General features: G+C 37.3%; 1 protein-coding gene across 1 annotated transcript in view; it reads left to right on the top strand.

Moving 5' to 3' along the window:
• Nucleotides 1-17,468: 17,468 nt before the first annotated feature.
• The window catches only part of jeb (jelly belly), a 37,222-nt gene continuing 30,138 nt past the window's right edge, over nt 17,469-24,552 (top strand). The window contains exons 1-2 of the mRNA XM_011301670.1: nt 17,469-18,675; nt 20,186-21,834. Coding sequence (XP_011299972.1) covers nt 20,952-21,834 — 883 coding nt within the window. The 5' untranslated portion in view covers nt 17,469-18,675; nt 20,186-20,951. The remainder of the gene's footprint in view (nt 18,676-20,185; nt 21,835-24,552) is intronic.

Here is a 24,552-nt window from a genome sequence, read left to right as displayed (position 1 = left end):
AAGAATTTTCATTGAAAAATATATTTATAAAGATATTATATATTTATTTAGGATGAAGGGAATATTCTTCTCCCCCGTATTTACCAAAATATTACAAAAGTCATTACTAATGCCGATTTCTGTGAATTGCGAGGGGACGAACGGGAGATATGAAATGAGAAAAAGATATTGATAACGATAAAAATAAATTTTTTGTGAAAAACCAGAGGTTTCAGCTGAATAACACGAGCCTCTATGCAGACGTTCTGTTTCTGACGTCAATGTATCGATCTCGTTATTAGGGTATGTATCACTTGAGAATACAGATAGGTACATACCTTATGTATGATTATTGCATCCAAAAATAGCCACTCACTGTATTATTTGTCCGTGCAAATTAAAGTTTATACGCTGTGTTTGTACATTGTTATTACCAAGTATTCCAATTTATGGGATTACAGCGAAGAGAATGACACGTATTTTCAATTAAAAATAGAAATTTAATCGATGACGGTAATGAAATGTTTATTAACTGGATCGAGCATGCGATTTTGAGTGACGTATAGGTCTCGGAAGAAATCGATTCGCTAAGCGGTTTTCAGGATTTTCGCGATCTCGAATTTCTCGGACTTCCGGCGTTTTTATTCTCATCATTCTAAGGAAGATACCGAAATTTTTGTATGGACCTTTTTTGTGCACCTCAATTCGCTGTAAATAAAAGGTCTTAATGAAAATTCCGTTATCTCTTACAGATTCTCAGATATTCTCCGAATTCTCATCTTTGATGGCAAACAGAAAAATCGGCGAAAAGCATTTCCCCGTCATTTTCATGAAATTTTCATGAAAGAATGACTTTCCCAATTATCTATCTATATTAATTCAAGATTATATCATTATCTACTGAAAACAAATTCCTAACAGATTTCGTTTCATGACTTTTTTCCTAAAGGGAAAATGTCACCCTGAATTTTCCGAAAAAATGAAAGTACATACCCGATACATTAATTTCCCTTAACAACACGTAACACGTAATTCTAAAAAAATGAATTGAACACTTGAAAACTTTATTTATACACATATAATAAATTCTAAAAAAAAACAATAATTTTTGAGTTGAACTGCGAGACTATGGGTAACACTTGGATTTGAATAAAAAAATAAAATGGGGACAGTTATCGGTGATATTTTTTTGGATACGTGTACCCCATTGAATGAACTCTGATACGTAAACGTAACTGTTATGCACTCGTTGGTTAATGACGTGAGAGGTATAATACGAGTCGAAAGAGGTCTCAGAATCATACGTCAATTTCGATCGGACTAGAATGTCCATTACGTTTCAACTCGTCAGCAGTAGAATAGTTTTTAAAGTCGTATGACGTAATAAACCCCGGTGACAGCTGGTTTGTATGAGCCAGAAAGAGGTATAAGAGGGCAACTTGGTCGGCTCGTAACCTTTAATGGTCGGTCGATGCCCGTGTGCACTCGTAATATACCACCAGTGGATTTTACTTTTGCATATGAGAATGCCAACTACTCGTCACTCTCAGTACTCACTCGTAATTCTCATCCCCCTCGTCATTGAATTATTACGCGAGATAATCACCCTCATGCTACATCATCAAATCTCTACAACTTCTATCATACACGGAAAACAATAAATAATAAAGGACTTGTTATACGTGCATTAGGTGTCATAATATACAGTTCTTTTGAATATAATAATGTAATTATTTTATTTTTCTTTGGTGTTACAGTACTTATGTTTTACACCCTCTCCGCTTGCTTCGTTCTTAATTTATGTTTTGATAAATCTTTTTACTTATTGATTAGACTAAAACATAGTGTTTTGAATATGTTTTATACTTGAGTCTAGTGGATTTATAATTGGTGTTAGAATCGTGGGAAAATTATTTTTTATCGATATTTATTGAGGATCGGATGCAGGAGGATCGAGTTGTTACCGGTGACGATCTTCGACTTTCGATATCTCGATAGAAAAATTGTATAAAAAAAATGGTGTTGCATTCATTTTAAAATTCGACAATTCAATGGCTCTCGAGCGAGAAATTTTGTAAAATTCTGAAATATAGTTCTCGTTGTTTGACTCCATGAAATCGAAATGTCAAGGATTGAGTGCGTTCTCTGAAAATTCATGTCGATTGTCTTTTCCAAGTGCACTCACAATCGCGGGGGTGATACGAAGAGATGAAAGCCCCGGGCCCTCCCCTAAGTCAATAAATTACAGTTTCTGTAAAAGAAAATGAAGTTTTCCTGAAGAAGTGGTTGCGTGGGTGAACGTCTGAACGTCACCCATTGAATTTCGTACCTTCCCACAGGAGAAAAATGAAAAATTCAATAGCAGAAGTGAACAAACAATTGATTAAAATAAAAATCAACAATCCTGATAAGAGATAATTTTCTCCTATGGTCCATCATATTTATTTTCAACTTCTGTCACTCCCACGGCTGTTAAATCAAGTACAAATACCCTACAATTATTTATTATTCCACATACCATATTAAAAAAATAATTAACTAAATTTCCAATTTTAAAGAGTGACAGCTACCAATACCAGACACCCATTTGACTCTCACACCACCCTAAAATTACTGCCATCCCCGAAACAGTGGTTTACCCCGATGAATGTAACCCCCCAGGTGTCTGTCCAAGGCTTCCACCCCCCAAGTATAAATCGATTCTACCCCACCAGTCATACGCACACCCTGTTGCGTCTCCCGATGACTGGGGGTTGTTCGGACAAACCGAGCGTCTGACCATTCTCTGGTCTGCTCTACGCATACTCAACAGCTATCAGTCCGTTATCACACAATATCACCCCTTATCGCCCTTTGGAAATGCGTGCGTACCCTATAAAAAAAAAAAATAAAAAATAATAAAATTACATGCGATGTTCGGATAAAAACTCATTAGCTTGTTATTGCCATTAATTTATTGATAGTCGTAGATTATTTTTGTCTTTTTCTTTCTTCGCTGTGTGACGTCACGATCCTGAGGGGCGCGGTCGGCCATATTGATTCTGCCCCCCACCATCTGGACAAAGACGTTCATTCCATTCACAAATATCCTCCACCAATCCACGTTGACATCACCCCCATCTCACCCTCTCAACCCCCTTCCCTCCCCCCGCGACCTGTCGTTCATCTACTGCTTGTAAAACGTTTACTCTCTCTTGTTCAAGTTATCATCTTTGTTTTTGTATTATCTGCGACTTATTTGTCGGTTACTTGCGTCGTGTCCATTGAATTTGTTATCGTGTACCTTTGGGATTCATTTGTCTTGGGGAATTGAATTGTATGGCTTTCAGTTGAGTTTATACTTTTGTCTCGTGTTTCGATTCAAGGGTAAACAATGACTCGGTTTTGTTTGGGGATGGAGTTTACTGGGGATGAATTATTTATGGATTTATTTTTGGTTAGGGTGACATTTTGGTTGGGGTAATTCTATGGCGGCGATTTTATTTTGAGATCTATTTTTTTTTGCCCAGTTGATCCCTTTTTATGGGGTCTTTTTTATTTGTTTTTTTGGATTTTATTATTTTGAGTCGCGGCTTTGGGGAGAAGTATATACTGGATATGTATTTGTTTATTTATATGAGTTGACACCTGCGGATTTTAGGAAAATGTTCTTTAAAAAAACATTTTTAACTTTAAATTATTCAGTCAGAACACATTATTAACGACGAATTTTTTTTAAGGGGGGAGGAAATTTATTTATTACTTTTTTAATTGAAATTCAATTTTGATTTCATTTCTCTGGCTGTCATGTTTCGGTGAATTGTCGCGTTTTTGTGGTTCGGCGTGACCTTGAGGTGGGGGCAATGGCGGGTGTCATCAGTTATTGAAGATGTGGATTGATGGAGATGGCGGTGTTTGTTGTTACGTCTGAATAATCGATAGAATTAATGGATGATTGATGAAGCTTCAGATCACTTTTTTCAGTTGGGGGTAATTGATGACGAGTCAAAATGATCTGCTTCTTTTTCCCTCTCTTTTGGCTCAAGTCATTGTATAAAATAATCGACCAATCAATTTACATTCTACATAAGATCGAGTCATTGTAAATAAAATTCCCACGCAAAACTTGAATTGAAAAAAATACCCCTAAAACAAAATTTTTAATAAAAAAAAAAGTAAAAATGTGAAAATTTTGATAATTTTCACAACAAAAAAAGTCAAAATGTGAAAAATTTGATAATTTTTACAACAAAAAATAAAATATTGAAAGTTTAATATTTCCAAAATCCATAAAAAATAGGAATTACTCGGGGAATTCACTGTTTTAATTATTATCATTTGACAATCATTCAAAATTAAAAAAAATTTATGGCTGAACCTTGAGAAATGCTATCTCGAGGAGGAGTTGATGACCTCTGAAATAGTCATGACTTCAGATAAGAGTCTCGCACGGGGACAAAATCGTGGAATGGGCATATGTGGGTGGTTGAGGGGGCGGAAGGATGAGGGTGAATATGAGGTACATAAAGTGTACTCACGAGTGCATTTAAACGGGAGGAGGCAAAAACCATGGGGGTGGGTAACAGACGAGGGTACAGTTGACCTCTTTCACACCAATGGCCCTGGGACAAGGTAAAACCCACGTTGCGAGCCTTTTGCATTAGTTTGTTGATTGTGAAATATGTCTCCCCCCATTTAGTTTAATTCACCGTTCATGGGGGATGATATTGTTTAAACTTCTCCCCTGAATTCGAGTGAAACATAAATTACGCGATAATTCATGCATTACAGTGTTAATTATTAATTAATTACGTGACAAATCGTTTAGGGAAGGGAAATCCCTGTCTCTATCGTTTTATATTTATTTTTAGAAAACTAAAAATAATAATGAATAATTAAATCGTGAAAAAATATTTATAGATTTAAAATTTTAAAGATATTTAAGGAGATGAAAAACTAATTTAACTAATAAACTAATTAAACTAATTAAATAATTACTGGTAATTACTGTTTAATAAATTCATAAACATTCTCTAATAAATGGAATTGTTCGAAAATAAAATTCTTTTTTCTCTGCTCAGCTGATTCAAAGCTCACCGACTAATTTTCGAGTAGTTGTTGGAACAATCACTAATTACCTTGGCATTTAATTCACCCTGTTATGCTCACGAACAAGTCCAGAATTAATTAAACTCTCGTGGAAATTCGGCGTGCGTTTGCCGATTATTGTTATTACACAGATAAATAGAGAGCTTGCGGGGTGGGGAAGGAGGGGGCGTTGGTTAACCAACAATTCCGGGATGTTCCAGAGTTGACAGAATAATTGAAAACTATTATGCAGCTTCTCTTTTCTATATACCTCTCACACGTTCTTCATATAATCAAGAGAAATCCACGGAATTGTCTGGTACACTTAATGATTTTTTTATTAATAATGAATTCATAATAATAATTCATTTGTTTTTTAATGTTTTTTTTTTCGTTTTGCCAAATTTTGGTTTGAATCCATCACTTTTTTTGGAATTCACGAGAATTGTTTTTGGAATATGGGAAATTGTATTGTTGGGAGGGTGAGGGGTGGACGTGGGTGGATTGATGTTTTCGATAGTTTGAGGAGTGGAATGAAATCAGTCGAATTCCGAGGATTGATTGATGGGAGGGGTGGGTTTATTTAGGGGGAGAGAGACTTGAGTGGTACATGAATTGTGATTGATTTCTAGAGAGGGGTGGACAGGTGTTTAGGGGTTGATAAGGGGAGTCGTTGACATTTCGGGAGATAATTAAAGGGAAACCTAGGCCTCGAAATGAGGGTTGATAAATTATAGGGGGTTCATTAAAGTGCATGGGAGAAGATGATCTGTCGTGGTACTTGATATTTCAAGTACACTGACGATTTTGAACTTTGAACTGATTTTTCTAGGAATATGTAGCCCCGCGTGATCATTGAAAAAAAGGGTTCTTTCTTTATAATCCGAAATTGGTACTTGACATGTGTAGAATTGAATTGAGCCGGTCTCTTACTCAATGTGAGTGAACTTTGTCGACTTGATTCAAGTATCGAAGCACCCGGTCAAATAGATATTTGAACTTGACTCAAGTTGAGACCCTACTTGATTCAAGTAGATTCTCTATACTCGGGTTGTAACGATTCCATGACCAACCTCAATTCAAGTATAAAGTACACTTGATTCAAGTTGACGGGTTACTCATATTTTCTCTAAAAAAAAAAATCTTCAATCCAGCAATTCCGAGTAATTACTCCAGTCTAAAAGAAGAAGCGATCAGTATAATGAGGAAATAAATAGATTCTCCTTGAGGAGAATGAAAAGGATATGCGCACTTTGATTGTAGAGTTGGGGCTAGTGTGTGCGGGCGAAGGATGAATGAAGCCCGGGTTCTGGCGCCGCTCCAGCCGAGCCTCGACAGGGTGTGCCAGGGGGGTGATGGGAGGAGGTGAAGGGGGTGATTGGGTGGGACAATGTGGGTGGGAGGGAGATGGCAGAGGGAATTCGCGGCAGGAAGGACCTTTTGCCAGTTGTTGAACGAAGATGAACGATGAAAATGAGAATGATAGCGGGCGTGAGGAGGTGAGTGAGGAGGAGGCAGGGAGTGATGGAGGATGGTGGAGGATGGTGGAGGATGGTGGAGGATGGTGGAGGATGGTGGAGGATGGTGGAGGATAGTGGAGGATGGTGGAGGGCGGTGGAGGGTGGATCGTAAGAGTTGGGGTGTGTAAGGGGAGGGAGGGATTTGAGGGGAGGCGGTGTGAAAAAAGGAGGGGGGGGGATGGAGTAAGGCTGCCAGGGGTTTTGGCGAGGCTGCTGGACGAAGAGGGGTGTGCGACCGGGACCTCCTCTAGTTTTGACGTCATCGTTCAAGGCCGTGTACGATCGTTACTATTGCCCACTGCGACCGTCGGGTTGACGATGTACTGGTGGCACTCTCCTCGGTGGGATACTCTCTCTCACATGACTGTCGACTTCTCACTTTGCACTTGGGGGTGACAATTTTGTTGCGTTTTCTTTTTAAGAGGGTGGGGGGCAATCCGAATTCTCGGGGGGCTACGATTTTCCGGGGAAATCTGATAAACCGTTTTTGGAGGATTCCGCTTTTTAGGGGAAAAGCCTCTGGTAATTTTTTTTTTATGGCAACGATCTTCCGGTGTTTGATGGGAAATGGAAATCTCGAGTAATGGGAGCAATTGATGGGAAAATTTGGGTTGCAAATTTTTTTTAGTATTGATTTTTATAGAAAAGTAGTGATTAGGGTATTTTTTTTTATTGAAATCAGTGATTTTTGGGATTCGTCGACGGTTGATGGAAATCTTGAGAACATCTGATGATCGAAAGGAGAATCTTATCGTTGGATAACATGAGTTATTGCTGAATTGTTTTTTAAATTGTTTTTTTATTTAATTAACAGATTGGAATGGCATTCGCATGACCTTTGTGATGTTTTTTTTTTTTGGAAATTCAAGTGAAGTTCCAACCGTTTGATGCCGAGATAGCGCGTGATGAGTGGTTTTTTTTAATTAAATCCAACGAACTCTGAACAAAGGGAACACGTACACGTGTACGCATTAATCCTGAATACTTCTGTTGGATGTTAAAATTTATGCATAAAACAGTCTTCCAATTTTCCTGTTGAATAATTTTTTGACAATAACTTATGCTCTTCAACATAAAAACATCTTTTTCAGAATTACAATTCAAATTCATTATTTATTCAAACTCATGAACATTATTTGAAAAACGAATGTGCAAACAATAAAATTCCATCATCATCTCCGGAATTTTATAATGCAATAATGAAATTCGAATTGCATGTAGACTGAAAAAATAAAAATATCTCTCAATTTATAGATATCGAAATTATTCTTAAAATGTAATTATCGAGAGAAATGAAAGCAACAAAAATGGTTGGGGCAATAAATTCAATATGGCTCGTAGATCCCGAGATATTTTTCGGGAACTTATAGATTCCGTATGTCGATTTGTAGTGAATTTTTATTTCGTATGTGTTAGCTTTATGCGGTATTTGATACCCATGAGTTCTATTTTTACCCTTGATATAAACCGGATTAAAGCCAAGTAGATATTATCGGATTCCCTGAAACCAGAGTATTTCATCACATTACTCTCATTGTCTTTAGATTTATTCCGGATGCAATTGAACGCTGAGAAACGCGCACCCGTCCGCCCTCGATTCAGTGAATTTATCCACAACTTCTCTGTCACACTTTTTCAGAATTACACTGGAAATTTCCAGTATGAAATATTTAAACAATAAGCCGTGGAGAATTAAAATACAATAATGCATCATAATTTACAATTTTGTGTGACAGGATGACGGGGTGGGGCTGCGAAATTTTGAAAATAGGGAAAATTTAATTTAGAAAATCGCGAAAATTTGGGAATCATTGCGAAAATTATTGTGGAAATCATTCTGCATAAAAAAATGGTGACACGTTGCGTATATTATCGTGAGAATACAAAGAAAAAGAGAAAAGCGCGGGTGGAGAAAGGGATTTGCAAAAAGTATTGGAATAAACGATGAAGGGACTAGAAGATGAATTATTACTTCAGGGATATCTACGTGGGGTACATACGTAGTACGTTAGTGACGTGAGCAGTTTTTTCTTTACTGGTTCATTGGTGCCACGTGATGCCCAGCCAAAAGAGGCGGTGCCTGGGATTCGCCTACACCCGGAAAAAATATTTATAAATAACAGAAATTCGATTGACCGAAGTCTTGCCATCCTGCGATCGGAATCGAGGAAAAAAACGGAATTGAATTGCGGCGAGACGTTTTTCAGAAATTTCTGAATGGAATTTCCTCGCAATTTTTATAAACATTTTTTAAAAATATTTCTCTTCGAATTTTTCTGGTAATTTCCTCTTCTTATCGAATCTAAATCCAATTTTCACTTCTTACCGAGTCTTTCCGCGAGATGTGAAATTTGCAGTTTATTGACATTTTCCAATGAAGCAATTGAATTTTAAATTTTGAACTCTTCGTGTTTGCGTAACCTATGGTTCAGTTTATCCTGCATTTTGCACGAGCTCACTCTCATTACCTGAGGAAAAACTCCTCCACTCATAAAAGCCCTCGACTTGCCAGCGCAACAACCAAAAATGACATCTTCCCGGAATTACAGCATCTGGCAAGACATGGGAAATAAATTTCATCGACATCCAGGAAATAACTGTGAAATTTTATTGAACATTTTTTTTTTTAAATCGACGTCTCACACGTTCTATTTCCCCTGACATTTTCCACTCTCCATCTTACGATCGTTACCTGTCACACTCGTTACGATCACCGATGAGAATAAATTGTAATCCTGCTGGCACATAAAGTTATTTATTTATTCAGGAATAAATATTGTCGCGGTGAGTGACTTCAGGTGATTTAGATAGCGAAATTGAGAACCAGTCGAACCGCAAATTTTTCAAGTTCCAATTTTTCGTCTTAAACGTCGATTTACTAAAAACCTATTGATCCCCCGAAAAAATGTGAATAAATCATTTCTGTTGGAAATTTAACGATCCACAAAAAAGGTTCTCTAGTCTTCCTGTCTTGAATCGATAGTTTTTCATATAAATTAATAATTACGAAAAATGGCAAATTCAACTTGTTTCATTTCACGACTGACGATCATATGGGTTTTATTTATTCGTTATCACATGATTATTATTCTCGTATTTAGTATTATTAAAATTATCTGTCAAGTATTAATTTTTTAATAATAATATAATAATAATGATAACAATGAACGAATGAATGAATCATTTTTGAGGAAAATAAATTTCTCGTTATTTTAATCGATTTTAATTATTAATAAATTGTTGTGGCTTCACCATTTATGGATTCATTGCATATACAGTTATAATTCTTGAACTTTGAAACTGGTTTATTTCCTCTATCATCGGAAATTTTTAGCACTCGCGTACGGAGAAAATACAATTCTATCTCCCAGAGTCTTACGCCCACGGATTTATCTACTTTCCTATCACTTGACCTTGCGTAGGTGACCAGTAATGAATGATCCTTCACCGCAAGGACAGAAAATGCTAGGGCATTAATAATTTTTCCATTTTCAAGAGAAAATACTCGAAATTCTGAATAATGAGAGTGCGAAATTGAATATCTGCGGAATTATCTGTTGAAACATCAGTTGAAAAATTCTAAACATATTGAAAATTCAGGCAGTACTTCCCCCCCATTTTGAATCCATCAAAATTGAATTGGTTTTGAGACACTGAATTTCCGGTGATGACCACAAGCGCACGAGAATTCTCCTACAAAATCGCCTGCCGAGTTTTCAATTACGACTATGAAAATTAAAGCTCTGATTAAAATATTAAATAATAAATATTAAATAGTAAATTTGAAAAAAATAGGACGTGGTGGAGTAATACCTGATGTTTACCAAAATATAAAATTCCCTCGAATTTCCAGGATAAATGGGGAATTGATTTTTGGCGTTAAATTCAAATCGAGTTCAATTTCGTCAAAGAATCTGATATGAAAAATTCCAGGAAAATATCTGACGAAAAAAAATGTCTCACTCGTTTCCATTTGGAAAGCTAAATTCTTGATGACACACTTCATGACTCACCCCTCAAGATAATTTGTGTGGGTTGAAGACGTAGATGTGAGGGTGAAGAAATATTTGGCAAGGGTTTTTCCCTTTTCATTCATGAAACTGCGTCACAACTCGTAGTTCGGGGGACAGTTTGGGAATGCATGAAATGATATTGAGGAAGTAAACGCCCAATGTTTATTTTCGCTTAGCTGGATGAGTTGGGGATGTTAATATAGGAATTGAATTTTCGTCGGTATGTTTGTTCAGAGGGAATTGAAAATGAATATCGCGGGTAACATTTTGGTTGAGCAGAGAGGATAGGAGAATATTTACTGGGGACTATTTCAGATGGAGTAACTTTCTACTATAATTAGCTGTAATTACTGCAGCGCACAAAATTAATCCCAACATACATCTATATGATCTGTACATATAGTACACATAAAGACCGATGATAAGCTGATTTCATTTCTTCGTCAAATATATAATTTGATGTTATGGTTTTTGTTTATTGTTATTCGTTTGTTCAGGAAACAGTGAAGTTAACGTTTTCCACGGGAAAACATAAATTTGACGAGAAACCGCGGAAAATCATCGCGTTTTGCTGAAGAAAATACATTTCCTTCGGGAACTATTAAACTTGATACATAATCGAAATATATACTTGTTCATTTTTGACTTGATGCTTCTCAATGATTGAATTTCAATGAATTGTCACGATAATTTACTGCAATTCATTTGAATGTCACATATCACTATCGAATATTTATCTCGATATTATATTTATAACGATATATTATCGATAATTTATCTCACATTTGAGTCAACTTCTCGGATTAAAAAAAAATTAATTATTCCACGAAAATTTGTCAATCTTATACTAATAATAATAATAATAATAATTATTATTATTATATAAATAGTTGGTGGAAATGGAAAATTGATATGAAGCAGTTGACGATTTAACAATGAAAAAAGTTCAATTTACATAAATAATTTTTCCGACACTATCGCTGACCACTGAAAGCATCTGATAAATTCCAGCAAAGTTCCATAAAAGTTTAAATAAAAAAATATCGAGTTTACATTCCAATAACTATCGGCTGATACGTGTATATCCCTTGAACGTAATTTCGCGGCAGTGGGTGTACCGAAATGCCAACAAAATTGAACCTCCATTGCTGCTATCAATTGCGCGATATCCAAGTTGATGCGAAATTGTTGCCTGAGATATGAGAAACCACCCACACCAATGGACCGAGATTATATAGGATGCGTAGGTTTCAACGATCCCCTATCGCCTGACAAACATCCAAAAAAAAAAGAAAGGAAGATAAAGTTTTCTCCATTCCATCCGGAATTGCGACTTGAGATGAGTGGAATTGCCCGAATCCGAAGATCTGCACAATTCAAGTTGATTCGGTTTGATTCGGACTTGATTCAAGTATTACGACAAAATATCAAGTTGATTTTTCAACTTGAATCAAGTTGAGTCTCAAGTTGAGTCAAGTTGAAAAATCAACTTGATATTTTTCACGAACTCGAAGATCTCCAGAATTCAAGTTGGCTCGGTTCGAGTCGGACTTGATTCAAGTATTACGACAAAATATCAAGTTGATATTTCAACTTGAATCAAGTTGAGTCAAGTCGAAAAATCAACTTGATATTTTTCACGAACTCGAAGATCTCCAGAATTCAAGTTGGCTCGGTTTGATTCGGACTTGATTCAAGTATTACAACAAAATATCAAGTTGATTTTTCAACTTGAATCAAGTTGAGTCAAGTCGAAAAATCAACTTGATATTTTTCACGAACTCGAAGATCTCCAGAATTCAAGTTGGCTCGGTTTGATTCGGACTTGATTCAAGTATTGCGACACAATACCAATTTGATTTTTCAACTTGAATCAAGTTGAGTCTCAAGTTGAGTCAAATCGAAAAATTAATTTGATAATTTGCACGAATCCGAAGATCTGCACAATTCAAGTTGATTCGGACTTGATTAAAGTATCGCGACAAAATATCAAGTCCATTTTTCGACTTGACTCGACTTGACACTCAACTTGATTCAATTTAAGCTCTTCAACCCTTTCAGTCAGGCAATTGTGGTATGGGGCAATGAATCGCGTACTGCAGACTCTTTTTAACCCTCAACCCCCCCCCCCCCCTTCTGCCACCCCTTTTTTCCCACCCACATGCTAATCGATGAAACGAAAAAGTATGAATGAGCCGACGAGTTTATCGCGAGTCGAACCAATCGACTCAGCGCCAAGTTTATTTTATTTTTTTCTCCATTTATCTCCAGCTGCTCTCATTTTGTGTTGCCATTTCTACTCTCGCCAATTAAATTATTCGGCATGATATGAGAAAACGGCTCGAGGAGTTTGACGATTGATTTCATTATCTGACGAAAATAAATTACGACGAGTAAAAAATAGAGGAGTTATTTAGTACTTTGAATTTTTCTGTCTTAAATTATTGGATTAATTATATGTTTTTGAGGGATTGGAGCTGTGCGTTATGGATTGATTATTCAGGTAAAAATAAATATGGAGGCTTTTTGAATATTAATTATTTGAGAAAAATTGGGAGAATACTCTCGGATTGGTGAAATAAAGTCTGTGGGGATCAAGGAACTTTTTCAGTTTTCGATGCCAAATGAATCGAAGGAATGGGCGATTGATACGGAATTAATGTGAGATATAAACGAACAAAACTCATTCCCCAAGACATTGAAATCAATGAAAAGGGGATGAAATGAATTTTCCATTCTCTTCGGCTAGTGATAAACGTCGCGGTCTGGTGCTGTAAAAATATTCATGGGCATCCCCAAACCCTTCATTTCTCCCCCGAAATCGGTGAAATATGAAAGTTAGATTGGAGAATCACGTGAAAAATGTGTAAATCCCGCAGACTCGGAGCATTTCTCTCCATAATTCACGCAAAATAAATTTGTCTGCCGTGTCTGCTCGAAACGTTCTTATTCCACTTAAACTGTCGGAATAAAATTGACATTTTTTTACATTTGAAAAGATATAATTCTTTCCAATTCCAGAATTCCAGCAATTTCTCTCTGATGTTTTCACTTTTTAAAAAAAGTTTTTACTTTCATTTTACATTTGTTTTTTAATTAAAGTCATTAACTAAAAACATTATCACAGGATTTTCTATAATAAATCGTTGAATAGTCAATCGCAATGAATATTGATTGATAAAAATAGCAATAGTAATCATTTAATTATAAATCATCTATTCAATAAATTGAATCCCTAAAAATTATGCGGAAAATAATAATTTCCCATGTCTCCGCGTAGAAATAATTGTTTTGATCATCGCAGTGGGAACAGAGTGATATGGAAATGGAATTCACAGATCGAATTCATATACCCTGGAATCCTGTTCAGCCAATGGACATGTGGGCGGTTCATGTAATATTTACCGTGACCCCATTACGTTTTTTTCCCAATCCCTCCACAAATATCATAACCATTCTTACACCGAGGTGGGTATAAATAACCCAAATCCCATTGACTCGGATTACAAATAGCCAAAAACATCAAAGAATTTTCCCTCAAGTCCCCGGAAAATTTTCTAATGCTTTCGGTTGCTTTGGTTCCTTATCAGGCAGAAAATCATAATTTTTTACAATTCCAGCAATAATTTCTCTTTATTTTCGTCCATTGAAAATTAATTAAAATTAATCAATACTTTATTTCTATAATAGCATTTAATTCCTGTAAATTACACAGTTCAATTATTATTATTATTATGAATTTAATTATGATTTCTATAATTATCATAATGATAATAATAATAATTTTATTAATTTATATTATTATTATTGAAAAAAAAGGCGGAAAAATAGTTTTCACTGGTCGATTACACGAATTATTTGATAATTCATCGCGATATTTTTCCTGATATTTTTCTGGGCTTTTACCGTTGTTTCTCGAATGAAAACAAAGAAGAGCGGTAACAGGAATCAACAATCATGTTGAGAGACTTTTACTCTCTTTGATATAAATCAATAGAAGCACGCATCAGCAAACATTTTCTTTATCTCCCATTGTTTACCGTTTTTGTACTCCTGCTGAACAAGATTCTCAAGACGATCTTTGCTGGAGGGATATTTTGAGGGGGTGAAATGGTTATGGGGATTCACATACTCAGGCATTTGCGCAATTATATTTTCGAGGGTCGAGGGGTCATGAATGATGATGATTTTTATCATGAAAAAAGTTGACTGATTTCAGGGGCCTATGGTAATGAAAATTAATCGGCACAAAATTCTACGAATAAATAACTTTCTCCATTTTTTTTATTAAAGAATACGAAAAAATGATGATCAGTGAAATTATAAAAAATCCAAAACCGGGAGATATTTATTTTATAATGAAAATTAATTAATTTTGTAATGAAAATTAATGGGCACACAATTCTACGAATAAATAACTTTCTCCATTTTTTTTTTATTAAAGACTGCGATAAAATGATGATCAGTGAAATTATAAAAAATCCAAAACCGGGAGGTATTTATTTTATAATGAAAATTAATTAATTTTGTAATGAAAATTAATGGGCATAAAATTCTACGAATAAATAACTTTCTCCATTTTTTTTTATCAAAGACTGCGCAAAAATGATGATCAGTGAAATTATCAAAAATCCAAAACCGGGAGATATTTATTTTCGAGAACTTTCCGTCTATTCTATCAATTGATTATTCCATAAACTTCTCAATTCCGTAATTCTAATTTCTTGGAATTTCCTCTGAATTCTCCGTTGTCCCACAATGAATGAATTTTCGGAAAATATAAATTTTCCTCGGGCGCATTGAATTTTCGCGGAATAAAACCTCCAATTATCCCCATTCACTCAATTTTTTCCATCACTAATAACTTGGAACTCAGTTGAGAGATAATTACCGGCAATTTCCTAACGAACTCTATTTTTTTTTCTGGGAAAGGAGTGAATTCCTTCGGTGCATCCCCCGTATGGTTTTTTAATCTCCTGAATAATGGAGTTCTTGGAAATTTATTGAATTCACTTGACGTGAGTGCTCACGGTTAATTGACTCAATTCGTATGACTCGTTATATTATGGAGAGACAATGGCGTGACGTAGGGGTGGAATCGCCCTTGGCCCCTCGTGTTATCAGCTGCCACCTCTTGTTTGTTTTACCATGTATTTTATTTATCGCATATCCCCCCCTTTTCAACCCCAAGGGTTAACACGGATGATGCATTCGTTCAACTGCAATTTTCCTCGGTTTTTCTCGCTTTCACTTCATGTTTCAATTAATTTCACGATTAAAAAAATCTCGTTGTTTTTCACTTGAGGTTTAATCAATTAAATTTATTTAAAAAATGAATATATGTATATATATACATAGATATATATATATGCATATTTTGAATGTAGTAATTAATTAGAAATGCAGAAATTTGTTTTCCAAACGGAAGAATTCCTGGGGATTAAAAGTTCTTGTGGAAATTTCAAAAATTACGAAATTATGAATTTCCGAGTGAAAATGAGATCGGGTAGTTTTATGGGGGGAGGGGAAAATGGAATTTTGTCACGGAAAATGCTCGACACCACAAATTTCCGGGCATCCGAAGCAATTCCATTACCGCGTCCGAAAAATTTCCTTTCCAACTAAATTCAACGGAAAATATTGAAAGGGCGAGAATCGGCTGAAACGCAGACAAGAATAACAGACTCGGGTCGCATATCCGTTTTGCGTGTACGCGAGAGGGATGAGTAAGTCTGGCGGAAATAGTGGGAGGGTGTGGGATAAGAGGGTGAGTTTCAAGATGAAAGGGGACGAGGGGGTGGATTCTCCTTCGCTGAGCGGATATTCCCCTTCTTGCCATCCCTTCCCGCACAATCATCTCGTAAAAGGGGCAAAATTTCCGAGTAAATTCCGCCATAAATTCCCCCTCCCCCTTATTTTATTTTCTCCAAAGAAGAATTTAATTCGATTAGGTCATGAGAGGAAGATTTCGCTGAAGCCGCGCAAAATATTTTTTCCATTTCTTTGAAAATTCGTGGAAAGCTTTAGGTGTTCTACGAATTTTTTTCGGAGAATTTCGGAGGAGTTCCGGAAAATTCTCGTAATTTTTCGGGATTTATTCCCCCAAAATGACAGATCACTCCCAGCTCATTCCCGCCTCCCCCAAAATCCCGGAAAAACTCTCTCTCGAATTTTCCGAGCTCCAAAAATCATCAAAAAATTTCCAAAATCCTCAAAAATGGAGCCCGAAGAATTGACCACAAATATCGTACCCGTACCCCCCCTAAAATCCCTGAAACCCCCAAAGAATCAAAGCCAAAAATATATCCAAATCATCTCGACCTTCATTAACCTTCTCACAACAACAGACCCCCTCAGTCCATCCCCCCGAAGACCCCACTCCTGAATTTCCGGATTTCCAAAAGTTCCTGGAAAATTTCCAAAAAGCCCCCTCCCACCTTCTCAAAATGGAACTGCGAAAATTGACCAAAACTCCTGAAGTGGCGTCTAAACCCGCCAGGTCGGGGGGGGGGGGGTGTAAGCGGGTGTAAGAGGATGTGAGGGGGTGCGAGGGGGTGCGAGGGGGTCTCTATGGAGGGGAGGTGGGGGGACAGAAGGGATAAGAGAGGGAGGAAGGGAAAGAGGGGGATGGTGTCAGTGTTGTTGAGCAGGTGGGGTGGGGTGGGGTGGCTGGTGGGGTTTGAGACAGAGAAAACATAGTGTCGTATACGAGGGGGCGAGTGGGGAAGGGAGAGGATGGTGGTAGGGAGGGGTGTTCGGGGGTGGTATGCGCAACGCATTAAAACGATGACGCGGTATCGCGCAGCGTGGGTGTTAGTACTGGTGAGGGCGCCAGCCGGCTCGCTCCGCTCAAAACTAACCCAACCATCATCTCCACCCCGTGGCTTTTGCAAAACCGTTCGCCCCACCGCGCCCCACTGTGTTATATCCCAGGGTGGTGCGGACCGAATGTACCACCTCTGCCCTCCACCCTCCAACCTCCCCAACCCCCCTCATCACCCAATAATACCGTAGGAGCAACCCCGAAGCTGCTCCATCACCATCAGCTGCAGACGCTACGTTAAAGGCTCATCATTCGCTTCACAAAAAGACCACGAAAAAAGAAAAAAAAAAAAAGAAAACATTTTCCAAAATTCCCATTCACCACGAAAAATCCACAAAATTCCGAATAACCACGAGATAAGTGAAGCATTGGAAAAGTCAACGGGGGAATATTGATGGGCAACAACAGCCCGCCGCAGTGAAAATATACAAAAATATTCGTAATCGCGGATTTTCCGTTTGTTTACGTCGACGGTGTTGATGGGTGGGTGAACATTTGGATATCCCGGAAGTGCCTGAAGAGGATTACATCGATCAATTGACAGGTGTTTTATGTATCAGCCTAAATCAGCGGTATTCACACTTGTCGGTGAAATCCCGTAATATTGCCGATGGTATGTGCAGGTGGGGGTGGAAATTTCTTAGTTATTTGAATAATGCTGAGAGTATATTTGGGGGATAAAGTTGAGTAAACTGTTGGTGAATTGAATAAAATCCTCACGGGTGGTCGTTGAGAGAGTGAAAGTGGTAGAAGTGAGGTATCGCGAGTGACTGACGAATTGCCAGAGGTATAAAAAGGGGAATAAGAGGAATAAAAAATACGTGAGAAAGCCGAAGCGAGGAATAAACGTGAGGGACAACGGGGAGAAGTAAAACAGTTAAGAGTCCATTTAATGAGAATGGAAAAAAAAAATAGTACAAGTGGATATTCATTCGCTTGAAGCCGTTGGTCTCTCCATGACGGCCTGCTAACGGGAAAAAAATAGAGAAGAAAATAAATAAATCATACCGATAATCCGCGGATAACAATTAGCCGACTAGTGACGTCATAAAGTGGGTAAAAACGGCATCAAGAATAGAGAGACAAAGCTGGCGGAGGAGGAGACGGAGGAGGATAGAGTGTACTTCGCTGTTAGTCCATCACACTTGGTCGTGCAAAAGTACGCGATACTGGACACCATCGGTACTGAGTAAAAGTACATCCCTTTACGGTGTACATCAACGTTTGTTTATCACAGCAACGTCGAATCATCGACGTCGACGCAACATCAGTCGTACGTAAAACGAGAGAAATTTCACTTAGCGATACGATTGATCGTATTGTGAATCCAGTGGGCATTATTCCCTGGATTCTACAACACCTTGTAGATTAGACAGCACAGAGTTAATCACGTATCTATGATTTTTATTAAAACGTGTAAACATATTTTTTATGCACTTTTGAGACACCTGTTGATTACACCGGAATCCAACGTACGGTACATTTCGACCTGTCATTCGACTCGGACACGATACGAGATAAAAGCCATTTAGCTCGGGCTAATCACACGTTTCATTAATTTTCTCTTTAATTTTTCTTTCAATGGATTCATTTAACCGAGAGAGAGAGATAAACTGTTAATGCACATTGTTATATTGATTATGTGAGTGTTATTGTTGTTGAATGATAAGATATTAATCGATTATTGTACGATCGAGATACGGAGCACTCGTGTTTTAAATGTTTAATTTGTATCAATAATTTATTGTAATGCACCACTTGATTTGTCCAGCACCTCTGACGCACACGTTGTTAATTGATCTCATGAATTTTTATGACAATTAAATCAACAATGAGCACCATGCAAGCCTTAGCATGTAAGCGCACACCTACATAAACAAAATGTACCTATTCGTAACGAGAATACCGATAATTAACGAGTGATAGATAATTTACGGATACCTAGGAGTAAACAAATAAAAAAAAAAACGTTACAAATTATATTACAAAGATATATATTGAATTAATGGTGATTATCTATACACACAGATGTAATATATATTAATACATGGGCATATATATTTATGTACTTAGATGCCGTCCAATGAGAAATGCCTAGATATACATGATAACTGTTGATTATATACATAGAGATATAGAGTGAATAGATATATTTGTACGTAATTTACATAATTTGTTAACGAGAGGTGACAAATATTAGGGAGTGATTAGACGTGATTATTGTAATTGCGACATACGCAATGTTGAGGATATCATAGATAAGATAGAGTAATAGACGAGTGGGATAACAAGTACAGAATTTGAATAGATAGATTGAATAGATATTTGGGGTGTCGAAGGGGATGAGGGATTGGTGATACGTCGGTTTCATCGTGGACAGGGTGAAGAGGGGGTTGTCAAAAAGGGGTGACAAGGGGTGACAAGGGGTGAAAAGGGGGAAAAAATTGGGATAAAGGGGGAAAAAGGGGAGAAAGGGGAATAAAGGAGAAAAAGGGCTAAAGTAACTAGTCCTTTGACAATTGAATAATTAACAGTGATTCGCCACCTGTGACAGAATATGACAATTAAATCGTGATTAACATTTTTAATTAGCCCGTCGGATAATGATCAACAAATGGATTTCACACTTTTATTTAATTGCACCAATAATCACCTGCACTTTAATCACTGACAAATCACTGATTATGACTGCTGAGAGCACCAACAGCACCGCAATGCGTTATCACCATCACATTAAATTATTCAAGTGCAATAATCATACGGTTATAACCACCTGATTTCAGGTTGTCGAGTGCTGAGGTACGTGACTAAATCATCGTAAATTGAGTGTTTGAGAGATTTGAGATAATCGGTGGTGAGGTTACAAAAAAAAAAGGAAAGGAAAAGAAAAAAAAAAAGTGAAAACATCGAGAGGAAAGTTCAACAGCGTGAACCAAGTTGTTGACAGTTGATTCTATTGGCTCTGTTTTGGATCAATTGTCGGGGACTTTTTTGTTTCGTCTTTTGGTCTTTTAACCTCTCGTCTGTTACAATCTGACCTCTTCCTCCTGTCCTTTTCCGCCCTTATTTTTTTCTCCTCTCATTTTTCCCTGTCTTCTTCCTCTGTGGCGCGCGCAATCACCAGTTCCCCTCGAAACCTACCAATCTTCCTCTTATTATTTCTCTCTCAATAACTTTTTTCCTCCCTCAATCTCCTCTCTTCGATTTTTTTTCACTCCCTCCTTTGCCCTCGTCGTTTTATTTTCTCTCTCTCTTTTTTTTTTTTTAATACTCGAATCACGTACAAAGCGGCGTGCGTCGATGCCTGAATAAAACTTGGCTAAACAAAGAAGAGGAAACGTTAGACGGATCGATTTTGAAAGTGGTGGTTGGTTGGCAACGTATTTTCCGCGTAGGTGGAAAAAACAAGTGGTCGCAAGCGTCTCGAGTGGAAATCACGATTGTTTTGAACAATCAATTGATAAATATCACCGAAGCAAGACGCATCTGCCGCGTTGGATACACTTTGTAAAAAGAAGAAGAAGAAAAAAGTACAATAGAAAATTGTTAATGAAAAAATTGAGAGATATGGCTTGTCACATGATATGGCTGTTCGGTTATGTGAGCCTTGGATTGGCACTGACACTTGGCAATCGACCGGTTGTCCACAATCAGCGATTGCAGGTTAGATCGAGATACGATCATCGATCGAGAGGCTCCAATGATCTGCCACTGGTTACCAATACCAACGGTGCATTTGGCAATAATGATAGAATTGATAAGAATTCGGACATGGAGTCCTACAGATTTGGAGTTGAATCTGTACCTTACGATCTGCCACCCGATTGGCTAGTGTATGACAGAAATCCATGGAATTATGATAAAGATAGAGTTGATAATCGGCGAAATGGTGTCTACGATGATGGAGTTATCGATGATTTCACTAGTGCTGTTATTGAGACACTTTATCCACGCAATGATAGATTGAGTGGTGATTATTTTGATGACAGAGTGGATGGTACGTTGAAAAGTGTTAATGATAGAACAACAGTACACGATGGTACAAGTGATAATGCGCTTCCAATTGATAATCAATATGATTTTATGAAAAAACGTATGGGTAGGGATGAGGTACGGGGTGGGTCGATGACAAATGGTGTATTACCGGTGAAAAATTCACGATCCACTGGTGATCGTGGTGTATGGCAGAATGATGATGATGCCAGAAGAAATGATGATGGCAATGTTAGGATGATGGGTAAACGTAATTATGGAAGTGCTACTGGACGGAGAAGGTCAGCTGGTGATTCACGGGGACAAACGAACCTTCAAGTACAGGGACAATCTTCGTCCCCTCTGTCATCATCATCTGGTGGAAATGTTGGTGGTATCGCGTCACAATTCATGCTGAGGGCATCACGGGGAAATCGACAATACGACGTACCACAAATTGGTGAGTGTTTTTTTCACTGTTATTTTCTCTTATACCGTTGTTTCACCTCTCCTCCCGCCAATCGCTCACTATTTTTTCCCTCTGTTCGTTTCTCTTCTTCTCTTTTCGTCGATTTTTTTTTTCCTGCGGTTTTACCTATCATCAGTGCCGTCGTATAATTGGGAAATTATTTTATGAGATGTATAGAGACGCTATGAGTCATTGCTGAGACTGAAATGGGGTTGGCTTTCAGTTCTCGGTGGTTTTATCGGGGGTGAATATTGGGGGGGTGAAAAATTCAGTGGATCCAGCCGTATGTGTTGTGGATAATGTGATTTATTTATTTTTTATACATTCAGTCGGCTGACGGAATCAAATGGCGAGTGGTTTTAGTCTGTCTGTTCAAGTCTTTTGGATATTGGAATTGATTTTTTTATTTTAGATACTAGATATTCAATTTATTTGGACGTATTTTAATATATTAACAACGCAATCCAATAATATTGTGGATATTGGGGCTTGGAATAATTTTTGGTGGGAGTTGAATTTGAGTGCGGAATAATGACGTAATGAATCTCGGAATTGTAGGATCTCGGGGGATATCTAGGAACTTCGATCCGACTCATCCCCACACCTCACCCTTTTCCATCTTCGCTATTTTTTTGGTTCATCGGTCTGTGTTTCAGCCTTTTGCGTGGGCCACCAATTCCCTTCTCATACGCCCGCGCTCTTTTTCCTCTCATCCCCTTTTTTTCATCCCTTTTTTATCCCTGTCTCCTACTTTACTGCCGAGTCCGTACAGCTTTTTGCCCAGTGGGGGTGTGTCTGTACATCGACTCGCCCACGCAAATACTTCTTTTTTTTTCCCTTGATTTAGAGGGCCGATGGACCGAACCCGGTCCCTGAATAAAAGTCCAAATGTGCATTTCGCATTGTTCGGACAAATCTCCATTCTTCACTTTTTTTTTCTATTCCGCCTCTGTTTTCTCCGCCACTTGCGCATTCTTTTAGATTTTATTTCTTTTTCTTTTTATTTTTTTTTCTATTTGTTAGTGACGCGAAGCTCGGGATAATGGCTGGAGAGATGAATGGGGAATATGCTCCGGGCTTTTTCGCGAATTTGCTGCGGGTTAATCTCTGAATTTTCGAGACTTGAGACCGTCACATGTTCTGATAAATACACAGAGTAATTATCAGCTCCTCTGTTGGCAATTTACTCGGGGAATTTTCGTACCGATGAATCTTTCCGGGGATCACAACAATAATACATTTCTCCTTCATTTTTACTGATTTTTCGTAACTTCCGCGGACTGAATTCATAAGCTCTATATTTTATTCAATAATAATATTACCCCTCAAAATATTATAGTGTAAATATATTACGTCGCGAAAATATTAATCCGAAAAATGTTACGAGTCGAGATATTATGATACCGTTATATTATTTTTAAAAATATTACAAATGAAAGGATTATTATATTAATTGTTTACTGCGCAGAAGTATTGTAATGGCGAGATATTGTTGCCCTCAATTATTTTTGAATCAATATCCCTAAGTCGATTATTCTGATTTGCCTGAGCGAGCTGGGGATAACTTTTGTGTACGTTAAGAAATCGATATATTTTGCAGGACGATTTCTATTGATTGAATTCGTCATTCAGTGTCTTCCTCTGTGGAGTATCTCCGAGGCGTCAGTCAGCCATTTTTTGAGATGAAATTTTAAGATGTGTCATTTTAACATCCTAAAATGATTGATTTCATCCCGAATTTCGTTTTTTCGATTTCGGAAATCGGTAAAATTCTCGGTTTCAAAGATTGAACTGAAAATTTTCGCATAAACTAATGGAATGAAAAATCGGGTATTTTATCATTCGCGCTAGGATGGAGCGATAAAACCACTGAAATATTTTATTTATCACCGATTTCGCGAAGTTTCAGGGGAAGTTAAAGATTAAGTTGAAGATTAGGATGAAAATAGTCAACAGTTCATTTGAAAACTTCCTGAAATGATCCATAATTTCGTGAAGTTTCTGGAGAAGTTTTACAATCGGATATTGGCGGAATATATCGGATAGATCGCTTCCACCACTGCAATGACCCGCATCGTCAATCCATCTCTCGATTATCAATGAATTCTCGAATCTCCCTTTTCCTTTTTCTCGGTTGAATGAGGTCATCGGGGTTATTCTTGGCTCTCGATCTATATCTGCGTGATAATGGATCGAGGACGAAAGCTCGGGCTTTGATTTATCGTTCTGATATGCCTGTGGCGCATCTTTTTCTCGTCAACGCGCGAGGGTGAAAGAATTCCTGAGGTATAAATAAACCGGGGGTTAAATCGAAAACGTCGAATCACTCCTGAAATAGTCAACTCTGATGTCTCATCAATGGGCAAAAAAGTCGATTTTTTTTTACAAAGCAAGAGATTCATTTTTATCATGGCGAGAATTTTTTTTATTAATTTTTTAGATTGACAATTTTCTTTGACATTTCTCTTGCTCTTTGAAATTTTCCTCTTTTCCCTTCAAATAAATAAAGACTGCCATTTTTATTTTTGTTACACACCAAAAGAAATCGGGGGTGCGAATTACTCTCAAAGAACAGGCTGCTCAGTTTTTATTTAATGAATACTTCAAAAGATATTTAACAATTGGAAATTATTTTATTTTATTTAAATATTCTACATATTTTTTGATACTATCTGAGAGGTTTTTCCCGTCACCTTTGAAATCCTTATT

This window comes from Fopius arisanus, unplaced genomic scaffold, assembly GCF_000806365.1.
Source record: "Fopius arisanus strain USDA-PBARC FA_bdor unplaced genomic scaffold, ASM80636v1 scaffold00024, whole genome shotgun sequence".
Classification (NCBI taxonomy): Eukaryota; Metazoa; Arthropoda; class Insecta; order Hymenoptera; family Braconidae; genus Fopius; species Fopius arisanus.
The sequence above is the reverse complement of the archived record's forward strand: the minus strand, read 5'-3'. Positions and strand labels throughout refer to the sequence as shown.